The 19,249-nt window shown below is 37.9% G+C and overlaps 1 protein-coding gene and 1 long non-coding RNA gene across 9 annotated transcripts in view; one reads left to right on the forward strand and one right to left on the reverse strand.

Annotated features, from left to right (window-relative positions):
- The window catches only part of LOC126493002 (uncharacterized), a 236,485-nt gene that overhangs the window by 199,050 nt on the left and 18,186 nt on the right, over positions 1 to 19,249 (forward strand). The window lies entirely within an intron of this gene.
- LOC126492995 (cytochrome P450 3A6-like) overlaps positions 1 to 19,249 on the reverse strand; it is a 223,526-nt gene that overhangs the window by 97,535 nt on the left and 106,742 nt on the right. For all 8 annotated transcript variants that reach the window (XM_050129716.1, XM_050129710.1, XM_050129714.1 and 5 more), the window contains exons 3-6: positions 11,943 to 11,995; positions 6,493 to 6,592; positions 1,950 to 2,063; positions 1,624 to 1,712 (exon numbers count right to left, since the gene is read on the reverse strand). In XM_050129716.1, the coding sequence (XP_049985673.1) occupies positions 1,624 to 1,712; positions 1,950 to 2,063; positions 6,493 to 6,592; positions 11,943 to 11,995 (356 nt within the window). The remainder of the gene's footprint in view (positions 1 to 1,623; positions 1,713 to 1,949; positions 2,064 to 6,492; positions 6,593 to 11,942; positions 11,996 to 19,249) is intronic.

Raw genomic sequence — 19,249 nt, forward strand, 5'->3', positions numbered from 1 at the left:
GAGGGAAATGGGAGGCGGGGAGGAGGCGGAAATCTTTTTTTTTCAATAAAAAAATTATATTAAAAAAAGGGGGGGCAGACCTTCCTTGGGCATCAACAAAGCAAGGCAGTCCTTATCACACTGTTAGGAGCCTCACAAACAGATCAAGCAACATGACTGTCACCTGCATGCAGAGGGCCTAAGCTGGTGCCATTCAGGCTCTCTGACTACCAGTCCAGATTCCATGAACTCCTATGAACTCAGGTCAGCTGTCTCTACCTCTCATATGTATTATTTGCCACTTCCACTGCTATTCTAAAATATTCTTTCTTTCAAAACTATATGATTTTCTTCTAGAACATACAATAAGACAACAACTAACCGAATTTTGTGTTGCATACACAAGGGGGACTCTCCCAAGGCAATCTGGAAGGGAACTGTTACTTCTCACAAGGTTCATAGCAGAATAACATCACATTCCTCTTTTACTTTGGTGCTGAAATAATTCAACATGCAGAACGGTAGCTGATGGGAGTCATGTGACTTTTTTGGGAAACAATGTCTAAGAATAGCTTTAACAGCTCTCTTTGTGGCAAGTCTACTTGGCAAGGATTTGTGGACAGTTCCCTGCATAATTCTGGACAAGACCCTAAGAGCACGTGTGTTATGTGCTTTCCTTGTTTTTACTATGCTGGCTACACTGCTGACCTGATGGGTGACTGTATCATGAAGTTTAAAGATACATATTTGTATAACTGTTCTGGGAAGAATGATTTTGACCACAAGAATCTTAAAGAAATACTGTTACATACATAATACCAAGAGTTAATGGAAACATTCAAGGAACAGAACAAGCAAAATCACAGAAACCCACTGTTCTATCATTTAATAACTATGCCAATACCCCTAAGAAGTTAAGGAAGATAAACATAAGGCCAGGGGATAAGCAATGGCAACAAAAGAATAAGTTTCCAGGTTACGTTGCTTATAGAACAAAATGGAAAAGCCTGGCATTCCCCAAGAAGGAGTAGAACAGTAAAAAATATAGAATGGATTGATCCAATTCTGGTTGGTAAGTTGATTGTGAGAACCCAGATCATACTGGATGGCACAGATGTAAATATTAAGCACAAGAGAGAAAATTGTCCTTCACCCTGCATGATACTGTGACCATATGTGCTGACAAACAGGAAAACTGTTCTACATGAATGTGTGCCTAGTTAGAAAGTTCCTATTTAGCTTTTAAAACTGCTCATGTTTCTGATAATAGAAATATAGATCCAAAAGATAGCATCTACCTATAGGAGAGTTAGGAGACAGAAAGGGAAAGAGGCAAGGGACAACCCGGTAATCATTGTAATAATATTTAGAGACTTAGAAAGTAAAAATTGGTTGTAAAACTGTTCATGCGAGCTATTGAAACTGCATAAATAAAGACTGTTTGAGCTATCTGGGGCCACTTCATTAAACAGCAACAGGTGGTCACAATTTCTTTGTGGCAATGATTCCACACTTCTGTCCCAGGTCCATGAATCCATCTGGAGCAAAGTCTCCAAAGTCTGCAGTAATAAGCTACCTGGCAGGCAAGGGGAGATCTCCCTATGAGGCAAAGAGGCCCCAGAAAATGTGTACCCCACTACTCACACTTTCATGTTAATGGGCTTGCCTTTCTCTGCTTCCTGGCTCATGTTTTTCACCAGCACATCTCCACACTTCTGGATGATGGGGAACATCTAAGCACAATACACAAAACATTCTGTTGTTAAAATGTGAGGTTCTGAGTCCCAAAATAACAAGACATCTGCAATTATGAGAAGATAATCATGTTTTAAGTGTATTAAATCTCAATAGAGCAAAGACCATTCTTAGAACATAATGCTCAAAAGGACATCCCTTCGAAGCGATACTGGTTTTAGTTGTTCTCAGATATACTCTTCTACATGTATCATACAAGTCCTTCATTTTCTTACCTCTTTCAGTTTTCCACTGGTAAAGGCTGGACTTAGTAATGTTCGAACTCTCTTCCAATTTTCATTCTCACAAGCAGCGACACCCTTTTTCAATAACCCATTTGGACCAGAAGTCTACAATATCAAGAAAAATGGATTTTGCCCTTCACGAGATTGGTTATCTTAACAGTTGTAAAACATGGATAAAAGAAAGAACACTCCCTTAATGTAGTTTCTGACCCTCTTCTAGGTGTTTAGTTCTATTCTAGAATCTCAACAAGTTTTAATTAAAATGCTTTAAACTGGGACTGGAATGATGTCTTATTGGTTAAGTGTACTTGCTCTTCTTGTAGAGGACCCTGTTTCAATTATCAGCACCTATATTCGGTGGTGCACAACTAACACCATTTGCAGGTATCTGATACCTACTTCTTGTTTTTATGATCACTCGTACACATTCAATGCACATACGTACACTCAGATACACACATGAAAAATAAATTAAAATATGTAAAATGCCTCAAACTAAAATAAGGATAATATAACCACATTGTGTGGTGTAAAGTGGTTATATTACAATATTATTTCAGCTCAATTTCTTCTGCTGAAAAACTGCCTGTATAGGTGAATAAGCAGGTAGAAAATCTAAAACAGTCTCCAACGCAGTACAGAAAATACTGGATAGTTTTCTTAGTTTAGATCTCTATTGTTGTGATAAAGACTATAACCAAACCACTTTGGGGAGTAGAGGGTCTATTTTAGCTTCCAATTCTCAAGTCACACTCCAGTAGTAAGAGAAGTCAGGGCAGGGACTGAGAGTCAGAACCTAAGGGCAGGTCCTGAAGCACAAGCCATGGAGGAATGCCACTTACTGGTTTCCTCCTCATGAATCACTTAGCCTGCTTTCATACACAACCTAAGATTAACTGCCCAGGAGTGGCATCCATCACAGCAAGTGGGGCCCTCAGTAACTAAGAAAATGCCACATATTCTGTCTACAGGTGACCTGGGGCAAGCATTTTCTCAGTTGGGGTTCTAAATAAGACTATGTTTGTGCCATGTTGTCAAATAGCAACTAGCACAATAGGGTCCACATAAGAGGCTATAATGGCAAACTTAATTCAGACCAGTTTTGTACTTGCAACTATCAGCAGCATTAGCTTTTTTTTTAAAAATAAAGACATGATGTAATAATTCTTAAAATTTTCAGAAATACTGAAAGGACCATGTTTTGCTTTTGTAAGTATTACTTGAATGTAATGGAAATATTTTTTCATGTTTGGTTATACAGGAATATAAGCAGAAGAGAAATATAATTATATTTTCCAAATGGAGATTTCATTCCATCATATGCATATGTATTTGATTCTAACTTGAAATTTTCCAGTATTTCTTCATTATAAAAATATATGTTATTAGTTATAGAACTTCTTCCACATGGCAAAAACATCATTAAACAAAGCCTTTGTGGAGAAACACTGAAGGTTTTCCTTTACGAAAACATTTTAAAATACCAATCCTCACCCTTTATTCCAACTCAGTCTGACAGTTAGTTCAATGAGAGAAAAATAATAAATTAAAATGCATGCAGATTTCATTGGAAAGAAAAGTATTTCTATATTTAACTGTTGTCATTAACTACATGGAACACCTAACAATTATACACAAAAAATTAAGAATATGTTAAGTGACAGAATATCTCTAACCACTCCTACCTAAGGCCCAGGGAACATTTTAGAAGGAGTTGAAAGACTTCAAGAACTAGAGCAGTATTGCCAGACTGGCCTCTGAACATGACAGGACTATAGCACACATGAACTCTTAGTTGCTATGGTTACCCCAAGACACAAAGAAGATTAGTAAAATTAAAAAGAAACAACATTGAGGGGAAAGTGGATCTTGATACCACCTCCCCATCTAATGAACTAATGATAGTGTTTTGCTTGTATGTATGTATACATGTATGTATGTATACATGTATGTATGTTATGGAATATTATTTTCACTAGGTATAAACATTTGTTTATGCTGCAGAATATTACTTTAACTTTGTAGAGGTGTGTTACTTTTTTGTTTGCATTTGTTTAACAATGTAAGGATGTATGTTTAATTATATAAAAATGTGTTGCAACTGTTTCACCTTGCCTGCCCAAGGCACCTGATTGGTCTAATAAAGAGCTGAGTGGCCAACAGCTAGGCTGAAAGGATGGGTGTGGATGGTAGGCAGAGCGAATAATTAGGAGAAATGTAGGCTCAAGACAGAGAAGAATGAATGAGATAAGGAGGAAGTAAGAATGAGGGAGGATCCCAGGTCCATAAGCCAGGCAGTCATCAGCCATCCAGATATAGAGACACTGAGAAAGGAAGAAGGTAAAAGGAAGCAAAAGTGTAGATAAAGGGAAGTGGACTAAAATAAGACCTATGATAAAGCCAAGCATTCATAAATAATATTAAGACTTTCTGTCATGATTTGGGAGTTGGTTGGTGGCCTAAAATAAAAACCATATGTATGTATGTGTGTATGTATGTATATGTATCACATATGTGTAGTGTCTTTAGAGTGAGACAAGGGCATTGAATCCAATGGTATTGGAGCTACAGTTGGTTGTTTGGCACCACACTACTGCAGAATATTGGACCCTTGTTCTCTGTAATAGCAGTCAGCATTCTTAACTGCTGAGTCATCTTTATAATACATGTGGTATTATAAAACTGCTAACAAACTGTCTTTGGCACTAGTGCAGAAACTACTGTTGTTCTTTCTGAGTAGACATTTATTTAAAACATTTTACGGTCTACAGGAATGTGTACAGACTTGGGGAATGCTGCCATCTGGGCATGTAAATGTCATTGCAATCTTGAAATCCCACCAAACATGGTAAATTACACAGGACCACCACAGGAAAGACCCATAAGGGTTCTGTCATAGAGAAAGAAAGAGTTCATAAGATCCTGTCCTACACTGAGGATTTATAGATATGTAGTGGTTACCTATGAAGGGAGAACCACGTTCTTCTGCATTGTAGATACTGGGAGGATGTCAATGTACAAATGTGCTCTTGTAACCAACCTATATTAAATTCATTGAGACACCATAATTTAAAAAAAAAACAGTAGAAGGAAGAATAATTAGAAAGAGGAAGGGAAAGAGCAAGAGTGGAAAAACAAGTGTAGGTAATTGGAGCTAAATATAAGCAAACTACATTAAATATGTATATATGATATGTATATATTAGCATATGTCCTTGAAATATGATTGAGCATCTTTTGGATATATGCCCCAGAGTGGTATTGCTGGATGCTGAGGTAGGTTGATTCCTAATTTTTTGAGAAACCACCATACTAATTTCAAAAGTGGTTGTGAAAGTTTGCATCTCCCCCAGCAATAGATGAGAGTTCCCCTTACTCCATATCCTCTCAAGAGTAAACTCTCATTGTTTCTTTTTTCTTAGCCATTCTAAATTCTGTGAGATGGTATCTCAGAATTGTTTTGATTTGCATTTCGCTGATGGTTAAGGATATTGAACATTTTCTTAAGTGTCTTTTGGCCATTTGAGATTCTTCTGTTGAGAATTCTGTACCCCCTTTTTAATTGGATTATTTGGAATTTTGACGTCTAATTTCTTGATATATATATGGAGGTCAGTTCTCTATTTAATGTGGAGTTGGTGAAGATCTTTTACTATTCAGTAGGCTGCCTTTTGCCTTATTGACTGTGTCTTTCCGTTTACAGAAGCATCTCAGTTTCAGGATGCCCCATTTATTTATTGTTGCTCTCACTCTCTCTGCTACTGGGGTTATATTTAGGAAGTTGTCTCATGTGGCCACACATCGAAGGCTACTTCTCACTTTACCTTCTATCAGGTTAAGTGTGGTCGGATTTATATTGAGGTCCATTTGGACTTGAGTTTTGTGCATGGTGATAGATATGGATCTATTTTCATTCTTCTACAGGTTGACATCCAGTTAAGCCAGGACCATTTATTGAAGATGCTTTAATTTTTCCATTGTATATTTTTAGCTTCTTTGTCAAAAATTAAGTGTCCATAGGTGTGTGAATTAATATCCAGGTCTTCAACTTCATTCCATTGGTTTACCTCTCTGCTTTAAGGTTTGAGAATTTCTTCTTTGGGAAGATTGAATAGCATGAAGACACACAACACTCCTTGTATATTGTTGGCAAATTACACCATATACCTAAGTACTTTATAGTAAAAGGTTTGCTTGTTTATGTGTTTGTTTTGTCAACTGGAAATTGAACCCTGGGCTAGGTGACTAATCTACCACTGAACAACACCTCCAACCTCTCATAATACAATTTTTAAATGAATGCTTACATTTTTACTGTTTACTTTTGAGATTATGATACAGTTACAAGATTTCTCCTTTGTTATTCCTCTTTCTAAACTCTTCCATATATTCTTTCCTGATCTCTTTCATAGTCAAGATTTTTAAAAAATAATTGTTGTTACAAACATATAAACATATGTATACACATAAATAATTTCAAATATAACCTCTTCAGTTTGTATATTGCTCACATTAAGAGAAGAGAAAAATATACCTGCCGATTTGTGAAGACAGAATAAAATTCCTTCACTAGCACTTTTCTGATCATGTCTGGCTCTGCAATGACCAGAAGAGGCTGCTTCCCATCATACAATCTGTATTAGGAAAAGAGATATGGTTAAACTTTGTTCCTGATGTTACCTCTGGTTCTACAAGAAAGGGCGACAACTACTGCTAGCTCAACCACAGAAGCCACTTGTTACTTCTGGAAATGAAGAATAACATAACCCAGGAAAAGATGAAATACAGACCACTATATGAGCACATTTGGGAATGAACTGTGCTGTCCTTTATAATTTAAGTTCAAAGACAGTTTTAAATTCCAGCCCAAACAGCACAAAAGTAATATGTTTTAAGTTAGTCAGGGAGGTCAGAGAAAAAGCAAGAAAGCACAAAACTCTGAAGGAAAGAGTGCTTGGAATGCCAAGATACAGATCAAGAGTTCAGATGACACTGGATCTTAGGCTTTTGTGTCCCAGGGACATGGACAGTTTTATATNTAGATCTATATAAATAATAGATACTACTAATTAAGAATATGATTGCACTGACAGCAATGAAGTATACTGGTAACCTGAGAAAAGAGCCATATTGGTATCTACCATGCAGTGTGCAGCCCTTGATAAGACCTTTCAAGTACAGCTTCTCAAATTTGTGTTTCCCTAGCTTTTATCTTATCTACACATGCTCTGATCCTCATATGGAGCCCAGGTAAGGAAGGGCCTCCAGATTGCCTCTGGAAACTGGGTTATTTCATATGTTACTATGCTTAACTTGATGTTTTACTCATTTCCTATTTCACCTTAGGATTTACCCCTAAGAGACATGGTCCCAAAAATAGTTGTGAAGGATCAGAGAGTTGATGGTGAAATCAATCTTCTGTAACTCTTTCCATGTCAATAAGGGCCATAATCCTCAACCAAAGGATCATGAGTCTTTTTCCCTAAAAATATAAAACTCTTATTTGGAAGAAAGTCCTTTGATTCCAAAAATTAGTCATTGCCTTAAATCCTATATCATATATGGTTTAGTTTGTTCAACATTTAAAATTATTAACTATCTATGCTTGGAATGGAGGCTGGTATTGGATTCCTTCCTAGTTTGTATAATAACATGGGCTTGTGAACTTCAGTATAAACATACAAAAATTAAAAAGATATATTGATGTCAGAATGACAATAAGTGTATTCAAATTTAAAGATAAGCTATTTTTTATTTCATATGTAAGTGTGAACATAACTATGATGAATGTGCAGAAGCTCTTGAATGTCTGAGGTTGTATCAGATTTCCTGGGTGTGAGTGACCATATGGGTGTTGGGACCCAACTGTGGATATTCTGTAAAAGCAACAATTGCTATTCACTGCTGAAACATCTCTCCAGCCCCTAAAGATAAACTATGAACAATTAACGAGCAATAATATTACAAGAAGTTCCTTTAGAGCTATAAGAGATGCAGCACAGCACAGTCTCGGCAATCGGTCACCTGGCCATGCCAACTCAGCAGACCCTGTGATTAGTACTGTGGTTTCTGTTGATGAATGAGAAGAGATGAAGGGACAGAACCTCCTCCACTATGTTTTTGACACACAGTACAGCGATGTCACTTTTCCCCAGGCTCTTACCAAAACCCCAGGAGTTTTGAGAGGGAAGATCTGCTGCTGTTGGCTCAATCATCACACAAAGCAATAAATAAAAATCCTAGAAGGCAACAGCATGGTTTAACTCATCCTATACCTGTTCTTCAAAGTGAGTAGTATGTGTTGAGAGACTATATCCCATACATTCCTGCTAAATAGTCATTGACTATTTTCAAATGTAAAAAAAAAAAAAAAGACAAAGAAAATTCATCAAGATGTGATGTCACAGACCCCTAGGATCAGTAGTCAGGGGGCAGATATTGAAGTCAGTGACATCCGGTCCAATGTGGGCTTCATAGACACTTCCACAACAACCTAAGACACATTTAGATCTGGCCTGAAAAAAGAGGGAGAAAACCAAGGAAGACCCAAACCTGAATAAAGAACTAGAGAAAACCAAGAAATGCTGAGAGTGAAAGAAATACTCTTCCCAGGGAAGACTACACCAATTGATTATTCACTTACACATGGTCAGTTCTGAAAACATACATATGAGTGTCATTTTACAAACTGAGCAGGTTATACTTAAAAATCTATCTATCTATCTATCTATCTATCTATCTATCTATCTATCTATCTATCTATCATCTATCTATATGCATGTATACACACAGATATATGCATTTACATATATTCAACATTTACATATGTCTATATATGTGCATGTAGTAGTAATTAATGAAAAGACAATGTGTCTGAAAGACAGCAATGAGGGGAATATGGAAGCATTTGAAGGGAAAAAAGGGAAGGGAGAAATGAAGCAGTATTATAGTCCCAAACAATAAAAGAAATAATAGATATAAAATAATTACAAAGTTTTGATATAGGAAATTAAACTAAAAGTAATCACAAATATGCCTGTTTTGGGGTAGCCTGTCTTTAAAAAGTATATATTTACTGTAAATACTTTTATAAAGTGATTTTGCTTTTCTTTAAGTATAAATCAGTTGGGAAAGAAGTGCTCTCCTGAATTATAAGGACACATTACATGTCATCTGAAATAATACATTCCACACAATTTAAAAGTTCTAAGGAAAAGTAAATGAAGGCAAGGACCATTACATATCACTGGATGGAAGTAATATTATGTGTCCCTGGATCATGAAAAGATTGCCTACAACTTTCTCAGTCTTTTAGACTGTGAGTTTTAACATACATACATATGGAAATACTGGCAGGACATGCTGTCACACACTTAAAAATAGGCAAATGTGATTATTACTGAATAGGACAAGTAATCACACATGCATTTCCAGGGTGGCCTGCTCTGGGTGCTGAGGAGAAAACATGGGGTTTCAAGGGGCCTTACAGTGTTGGGTGGTTGGGCACTATTTTGGTGAGCAAATGTAAGGTGTGTTATAGGAGAGAGGGAGAGAGAGAGAGAGAGAGAGAGAGAGAGAGAGAGAGAGAGAGAGAGAGAGATCCTGTGAAGAAAGGTAGATTGAAGAGGTGAAAACAGTGACAAGTGGACTGAGGTTAAGTGTCACCCAGGACCGTGGCGATATCTTGGCCTGGGCTGCTGCCAAGGCCCATGTCTGATACAACAATAGGCCTAGAAGTGTGGGAGCCCGCGAGGGTCCAACATAAATTCCTTAACCTGACTGGAACGGAGTCGTGAGGAATAAAATTGACACAGCTTACACCCTCATCATGGAAAAAGCCAGAATCACCGTTTATTGTCCAAACATCTTATATACCCACACCAAATTGAGCAGGGGGGGGCACATTAAGCCATCACCTAGGCAACCAGGTGCCTGGGCTCAAGTCTCATCCGCATCTGGCAGTCAGGTAGGTCCTGAATTAGCATCTCTATAAGACATCCTCCAAATTACAAAAGGAAGGAAGACATCAGCTTTAGTCAAACATCTCTTCTCAGGTAATCCACATTTTTTTTTTTTCGAGACAGGGTTTCTCTGTGGCTTTGGAGCCTGTCCTGGAACTAGCTCTGTAGACCAGGCTGGTCTCGATCTCACAGAGATCCGCCTGCCTCTGCCTCCCGAGTGCTGGAATTAAAGGCGTGCGCCACCATTTTAACAAAAGAAGCTAGGAGCAGGCATCCTGGCTTTTGTTAAGGGCAGAGACAGCTTGTCTGCAGAGCTACATGATCCGCTCAAACCGGGCTAATGGCTTTTGTGCCATATCGAAATATGGGCTCACACAGAAGATAGGATTACACAGAGTTGGAACAGCCCCTCCTTAGCTGCAATGCTAGGGAGAACTGTCCCTGTCCATTATCAACTGTAGCACTGAGAAGAGGCTAATATACCTTGCTTGGACTGCAAAGTAAAGCTAACTGATGATGGGTGAGCTGGCCCTGCAAACATGAGAGTGGGAAAGAGGATCCCATCCTCTCTTGTTGGCCATGTGGTAGCATAAGTGAAAGAAAGATGCCCCACCTCATCCCCTCACCACCTGCAGTAGGAAAAGGATATGACCTAACCCCTTGCCAACTGCATCACTCCTAAGAACAGGTTCTTTGCCTCACTTGGGCAAAACAGTATAGCTGATACTGTACACAGGGTGCAGGTGAGTCACCCAGAACAGTGAGCGTGGGAGGTCTGGCCCTGCTCATCATCTGCCACTTGGCTTGTACGAGGGAAAGGTGCTCCTCGCTAAGACATCTGTTGCAGGTTGGGAGAACTGGCACTGAGGTCATTAGAGTGGAAGAGTTGTCTCTGTCCCTCACCAGCTGCAGGACTCAGGAGAGTAGTAGCCCCCCACACCACACCTGGTCAACAGAATGCAGGTGAGCTGGCCCTGGTGGTGTTTATGTAGGTGAGCTGGCCCTGAAGGCATGAAAGCAGGAAACGGGTCCTGCATCATACTCACAGCTGCACAGAGTGAACTATCAATGGCAGTGCTGAAGAGCTCACCCTTGTGACTCTGACCAACCCTGCAATAACAACACAGTCCCAAGCCGGGTGACGGTGGCGCACGCCTTTAATCCCAGCACTCGGGAGGCAGAGGCAGGTGGATCTCTGTGAGTTCGAGACCAACCTGGTCTACAAGAGCTAGTTCCAGGACAGGCTCCAAAGCCACAGAGAAACCCTGCCTTGAAAAACCAAAAAAAAAAAAAAAAAAGAAAAAAAAAGAAAAAAAACCCAACCAAACAAATAAACAAACAAAAACAAAAACAAAACACTGTCCCAGAAACAGCCAATGAGCTGGCCCAAACCAACTATGATCTTCTGGAGCATGTGATAGGATTGGGCCTGTAGATCCAAAACCTCAGGAATGACACAGGACAACTATAGGATATCGAGGAGGAGTCCCAGTGAGGGCCCACTATTGATAGTAGAACAAAAACTGGAGAAGTTGAACTAGAACAATGATTGTTTGCATTGAACAATTACAAGTAGAAGTGTATGGACTAAGAGGTGTACTGTGTGGCGCGATGTGTGTTGGGATCTAGCTGCCCTCACTCCCCCTGACTGACAGCGGAACTTCCTTGTAGTCTGTAATTGATAAGCATGTTTATGTTCTTTATGGCCAGTGGTTTTTCACAGAATTTTTCTTCATTCCTCTCTCTCTCTCGTTTTTCTTATTCATTTATTTACTTTTTTGTACTTTTTTCTTTTCTCTTATTTTTTTAACTTTAGGCAGGAGGTTACAAAGGCAGAGGTGGATACAAATGGACAGAGATGAATGGAATTGAGATGTTGAGATGCATCATGTGAAAGACACAAAGAATAAATTTAAAAATGAGGCAAACGTGTCCTAAGATACTCTGGACTTGACAAAATTGTCATGCAGTTTGGTGTCATATAATAACCAACCTACATATTGGCCATTTCCAGAATACTTACCCCCACAAATCCCCATACTTTTTTCGGCATTCTGTATCATATTTCCACAAACCCTGTGAAAAAAAAGGAAGGAAGAAAGAATGAATGAAAGAAAGAAAGACCGTTATTTTTCTACCTGAATTGGCCACTAAATTTTTTTTTTTTTTAAAAAAAAGACTCAAACCCCAGGACATCAGGCTCATTATTTAACTTCCATAATAAGAAGTTAATGGAAATCATTCAGGATTTGTTGATGTGGTAAAAGAAAATACAGGACGTGCTTGAAATGGGGATTTTAATGATAATCAGGTTTTCATTTCCAGGACAGCTTATGTTCCAAAAATTTTCTTTCTCTATTTGTTTGTTTGTTTGTTTTTGTTTTTGTTTTTTTTCAAGGCGGGGTTTCTTTGCCTGGCCCTGGATGCCCTGAAACTTGCTCTGTAGAACAGGCTGGCCTTGAACACCGAGATTTGTCTTCTTCTGATTCCTAAGTACTGGGATAAAAGGCAGGTGCCACAACCGAAGAAGGATGCTTAAAAGAAATCTCACACTAGCTCAGAATTGAGAAATAAATGGTTATTTATTTAGAGGTGGACTCACAAATCAGAATCCTCTGCCTAACCAGAGATCAGAAACCAAATCCCACAGCCAGAAAAAGAGCTCATATGTATGCTCTATATTGTCTTATATAATATAAGAGGCCATTCCCCAGTGAACGGGTAACCACTGGCTGTAAGACTTCCTACAGAACCTTCCCTCTTTGTTTAAATAAGAGAGTTGTAAGTCTAATACAAAATTATATATACTAAAAACAAATATATTCCATAATTATCCTATCCTAACTAGTATAATAACCTGAACAAGTCATAAGAGGAAAGTAACTACAACTATCTAGAATTCAACCTCATCGAACATCCAAGAAGGGAAATAATATTACTTGAGTAAGCAGGAAGTGCAATCAAACAACTTCCAAAGTGTGCAACAATGACAGAGACAACTGGCTACCTGGGCCCAAAGTCTCATTTGCAATGTTGAAGCAACCAATTTTGGCTAAGGCCTAGAGTAATTGACAGACCACTTTCAGAGGCAAGAAATTTAACAAAACTGTCTTACCCTGTTTTGGCAAGATTTGACAGTCCCTCTTATCCATTTCTGAATACCATGTGTCTTGTCAGTGGTTGGGGCATTTCTTTGCCCAAAGGCCAGTTTTGCCAAGAAGAAAACAAACTCCAAGTGGAATGACTTTGGTGCTCAACATTTAGACATAAAAGAACTCTAAATGAGTCACAGTGTTGGATAAATGTGCATAGGCTTGGGACAGAGAGGAAAGAGTATAGACAGTTGTAAAAAGAAGTAAATGGTTAAAAAAGGAAAAGTCTTTAAAGACACAGAGTACAGAAAGAAAAATAAGCCACATAAAGATGAAAAATTTGAAGAACCTGGATTATGTGTAGTATTGTGTTTTCTCTGAATTTTTTGATTGTGAATGATCCCATTGTATGGGCTTCTAAGTTAAATAAACCAAGCTAAAGTGTCGTGATTCCAAAATTTGAGTCTAAGGACATGTTGCTTTGGAAAAGAGGCTTTTCTTTTGTTTTCACAGAAAATGAGAACTTGTGGGTTGCTTCCAGACCAATATGGTATCATGAAACAAGACCCCCTGAAAAGTTGCTGAGAACACCCCTCAAAAATTTGTTTGCCCAACCGCTGACTGAGATGAACCTAGCACACAGGATACACTATGAAAGGCCTGATTAACAGTGCCCCCAAACAACAGGAAGCAGTATGGACAGAACTATGCCCATATTCCCAAATATTGTTTATAAATTTTCTCTTACATTTAAAAGGAGATATGTTATAGATATGAGTAATTTGCATTGATATGGATCTTGGTTTATTGATACAAATTTAAGGTCAATTTTGTTATATGTATATTTCTGCTCTTGATTAAGGTATTGTGATTATATAGTTCATTTAAAAATGCAATGCATAATTAAGAAATATAGATCAATAGATAACCATCTATCATAGTCAAGTTTGTAGTTATGCTATTTCGATTATCTAGATGTACAGAGAAATATTTCAGATGGAGAGGGATTCTTCAGATCTTTCAGAGACCTTCAGAATATGACATTTAAAATGTTTAAGAACTTAAGACTTTTAAGGACAATAAGACATATCTGCTCCTGGCAGCACCAAGCTACTTCAAAAGGATGATGGACATTGAAGAGGCTCCTTATGGAGTTGGTTAGCCATTTGGGCAAGAAACTGCTCTTGCCTGAACTGTTGAACTGGACATGCAGTACCCATCAAGAAATGACTTCTGAACTGGCCTAAAGGTGAAATGATCCTTTGGGGTTCTTGCTTCCTGAAAGAATCTGTGAGACATTCTGCAGGATACAGAAGAAAGTGACTGGCAAATTGCCAGTATAGGCAGACCTGTCTGAAATTTTCTGCTTCACGGAAAAGTCTGCTGGATACTATGGGCCTGTAGGCTGACGATGGATGATCCAGCAGTACAGAACTTTGGATGACTGTCCAGGCAGCAAGATGTCTCTGTCATTTCTAGGGTTCCGGAAGTTGTTTACAGTGTAATTCCTGTTTACTTAGGTAAATTATTTTCTTCTGGAGTCTTTGATGGAGTTGAAGAATTTATAGTTATAGTTTTCCTTAGTTATGATAAAGATAAAGTATATATAGATATTGTAACTGTAATTCTTGCTTGATAACTGTTTTGTTATATGTAATTTTACTATGTTAAAGCCTTCCTTTTAATTTAAATAGAAAAGGGAAAATGGTGTGGGAGGTTCTTCTGTCCATGTGAAGCTTTCATTGGATAATGAATAAAGAAACAACCCTGGCCTGTTGATAGGGTAGATCTTAGGTAGGTGAGGAATATGGAACTGAATGTAAGGAGGAAGAAAGCAGAGTTTGAAAGACACCATGGATCAACCAGAGACAGATGCTGGGAATTTTACCTAGTAAGCTACTGTCACATGGTGATACATAGATTAATAGAAATGGGTTAAATTAATATAAGAGTTAGGCAATAAGAAACTAGAGCTAATGGACCAAGCAGTAATTTAATTAATAAAGTTTCTGTGTGGTTATTTCCAGGCTAAGCTATCCGGTAGCCAGGACAAAGAAGTGGGCCCTCCTGAAACTCTTGGCATTCTTTGCAACACACAACTGCCCAACTTTGTTTTCTATTAAAAGCAGTAGTTGTCTTTATCTGTGACAATTTTCTTGCTATGTTTTGATTCTGAATTTCTAAAACACTATGTCTTTACCCCTCCTTTATGATCTGAGGAGACCAAGAGTTGTGAAGATAATTGTGAATGTGCAAAATCTATTTATTTCTTGCTTATAACCCCTGTCACTCACTCAATGAATTCCCTGCAATTCTATTGTATTTACTGATTAGTAAATTGAAGATATCATTGATGTCCATATCATACTGGATTTATATAATTGTCTTTCTTGTATGAAATGAAAAACAACAATAAAGTAGAGGAAGATGGATTTGCCTTCTAGTGTCTCTGTTCAATATGGAAAGATAAGGAGATGCCACCCACCACAAAATTCACATTAAATTGAATATTTGGTCTGAGTTTGCTGCAGGAAGACTTACAGCTAGTGGTTACCCACCCACTAGAGCTTTTCCCATGGTTTTTATGTAATCTACAGACAGAATTCCATCTTCAGCCATTGCAAGTTTCAAGTGTATGGAACTAGGTCTCTGGGCAGATGAGAGAGCTCAACATGTTGAGTATTTGCCTAGCATTTAGATTCAAACCGATGCAAGGCATTCTCAGAAAGTCTAATAAAATGACAAATGAAAAAGTAAATAACAACTTTGTTCTTTTCTAGGGTTGACTTGGCAAGTTTCACTTAGGGCTGGAGCCATTCTCTCCAAGGAGTGAGGGTTGCAGTTTCTGGGGATCCAACTTTCACTGGGGCTGTGGATATTAGTCCCAAGGCAGCCGTGCCTGAGGTTTCCTGGGTTCTCTGCAAATATTGTCTGATTTAGTGCACTGCTGACCTTGACTATTTTGCCCTATGAATAACATGTAAGAAATAATAATGACCTAAAAATGTGTTTGTCATAAATCATCAGCTTAGGCAAGACCTCTTGTTCCAGCTATCTGTCTTCTTTACTTCTCATTTTGGTCTTCCCCTCTGATACCTCTCAATTTGGAACCCTATTATTGTGGTTTCAGGTCAAATGGTGATGGGGAAGCTCAGCCAATCACATTCTATTTTGGGGGTGTGTCCCCCTAAGGCCAAGAAATACAGATAAATCTTGTGGGTGCACTCCCTGCTTCAACTTTGGTTTACTGCGCTCCTGGCTTTTGCGGGATCTTTGGTTGTGTAAGTTTTCCCTCAATTATTAAAATCTTTTTAATTGAGCTGGTCTGGTTATTTATCAATGGACCATGCCCATCAAAATGGTTCCCAATTTGATGTTGAGTATTGAAGAAATCATCAAGAATGAGTAACATAATACTCCACCAATCTTACAAATCTATGGAATGGATTTTTCTGCCTACTAAGCCTGGCTATGCCATGAATCCTTATGTTGGCTACTTGCTTGGGTTATCCAGTTGGGGATTTACAAACCTGTCAATTTATTTATGAGACCATGATAATAGTGTATTTCTCTACCTCTTCAAAGCCTATCTTTCTGCAACCTTGGTGGAACTCCGAAACACAGCTTCCTACAGCTTTCTACAGAGAGGACCAAAAGGTGAGTGACAAGTCACATGGTGGGACACCTCACTCTCTAGGCTCTCCATAGTGGGCTAAACCCCCAGGACCCTTCTTCTCCTGCTTTAGCTTATCTAGCTATCCAGAAGGAGAGTTTTCTGCTGAGAGGAAGAAGAGAGAGGACCAAGAGAGGAACTCTAAAGCACAAGCTGTAAATGAACAGAGTGGTCCGAGAAAGTGAATGAGGAGAGAAGACCAAGAGCAGGATAAGAGATACCTAAGTGGCTCCCTGAGACACAGACATTGACAGTACAGAACAGAGCAAGAACAATTGGCAAAGACTCAGACAGCAACTTCAAGGATTGTGCCAAGACAAAAAGATACTGCCGGCATCAACTAAAGAAAGAAATGTTTAGGCGCCAATGCAAGAATTCATCCAACAACTTAAAAAGCAATATGGTAACGCTAGAACCCATTGGTCACACAACAGAAAGACTTGTTCATCCTAACCCTGAAGAAGCAGAAGAAAATGACTTTAAATGTAACTTTATGAAGATGATGGAGACCTTTAAACATGAAATGAAAACTCCCTTAAAAAAAAAAACAAAGGAAAAGACAAAAGAGTTTGAAGAAATTAATAAATACCCATAGAAAATCAATCAAACAGGTGAAGCCACCATTTCAAGATTTGAAGACTGAAATAGAGGCAATAAGAAAAACACAAACCGAAGGAATTCTGGAAATGGAAAATCTAGATAAATGAACAGGAACTACAGAGGCATGTATAACCAAAAGAATACAAGAGATAGAAAAAAGGTGTTGAAGATACGATAGAGAAAATTGATTCATTGGTCAAAGAAAACATTAAATATAACAACTTCTTAACACAAAACATCAAAGAAATCTGGGACACTATGAAAAGACCAAACCTAAGAATAATAGGGATAGAAGAAGAACTCCAGCTCAAAGGCACAGGGAATATATCCAAGAAAATCATAGAAACCTTCCAATTCTAAATAAGGATATCCCTATAAAGGTACAAGAGACTTACAGAACACCAAATACACTGGATAAAAAAAAATCCCCTCACCATATAATAATCAATGTAATCCATCATATAAATAAACTGAAAGAAAAATCTCCATATGATCATCTTATTTGATTCTGAGAAAGCATTTGACAAAATTCAACACTTCTTCATATTAAAGGTCTTAGAGAGATCAAGGATAAAAGGAACATATCTATACATAAATGCAATACACAGCAAGCCTACAGCCAAAATTAAATTAAATGGAGAGAAACTCAAAGTGATTCAACTAAAATCAGGAAAAAGACAGGCTGTCCACTCTCTTCTTATCTCTTCAACATAGTTTTGAAGTTCTGGCTATAGCAATACAACAACAATAGGAGATCAAGGGGATACAAATTGTAAAGGAAGATGCCAAACTTTCATTATTTGCTGATGATATAACATTATATATAAGTGACCTCAAAAACTCTACCAAGGAAAGCCTACAGATGATAAATACCTTCAGTAATGTGGCAGGATACAAGATCAACTCAAGCAAATCAGTAGCCCTCCTATACAGAAATGAGAAAGAATGCCAGCCATTGATGGCACACACTTTTAATCCCAGCACTCATGAGGAAGAGGCAGGTGTGTCTCTCTGAGTGTAAGGTCAGCCTGGTCTACAAGAGTGAGTTCCAGGACAGGCTCCAAAGCTACAGAGAACCCTGTCTCAAAAAAAAAAAAAAAAAAAAAAAAAAAAAAAGAAAGGACCGTTAAAAAAGAAAAAAAAAAAAAAAAGNTAAGAAGAGAAAAGAATCAGGGAAGCATCACCTTTTACAATAGCAAAAGTAACTAAAGAAGTGAAAAACATTTTCATCAAGAATTTTAAATCTTTAAAGAAAGAAATTTAAGAAGATACCAAAAAATGGAAAGATCTCCCATGATCTTGCATAGGTACGATAAAAGCAATCTATAGATTCAATGCAATCCCCCCCAAAAAACAACAAAATTTGTCACAGACATAAAAAGAACAATAATAATCTTCATATGGAAAAAAACAAGAGAGCCCAAACAATCCTATACATTAAAGGAACTTCCAGAGGCATCACCATCCCTGACATCATGATCTACAACAGAGCTACAGTAATCAAAACAGCTTGGTACTGACATAAAAACAGAGCAGTTGACCAATGGAATCAAATTGAACCAGGATATTAATCCACACACTTACAAACACCTGATTTTTGACAAAAAAGCTAAAATTATACAATGGAAAAAGAAAACATCTTCAACAAATGGTGTGGGCATAACTGGATGTCAACATATAGAAGAATGAAAATAGATACATATCTATCACCATGCAAAAACCTCAAGTCCAGATCAACATAGTAAAAATGGCAATTCTACCAAAGGCAATTTATAGATTCAATGCAATTCCCATCAAGGTCCCATCAAAATTCTTCACAGATCTTGAGAGGACAATAATCAATTTTATATGGAAAAATAAAAAACCCAGGATAGCCAAAACAATCCTATACAATAAAGGATCTTCTGGAGGCATTACCATCCCTGACTTCAAACTCTATCACAGAGCTACAGTAATGAAAACAGT

The sequence above is a fragment of the Alexandromys fortis genome, unplaced genomic scaffold, assembly GCF_014885135.2.
Source record: "Alexandromys fortis isolate MF-2015 unplaced genomic scaffold, M_Fortis_MF-2015_v1.1 scaffold_306, whole genome shotgun sequence".
Taxonomy (NCBI): Eukaryota; Metazoa; Chordata; class Mammalia; order Rodentia; family Cricetidae; genus Alexandromys; species Alexandromys fortis.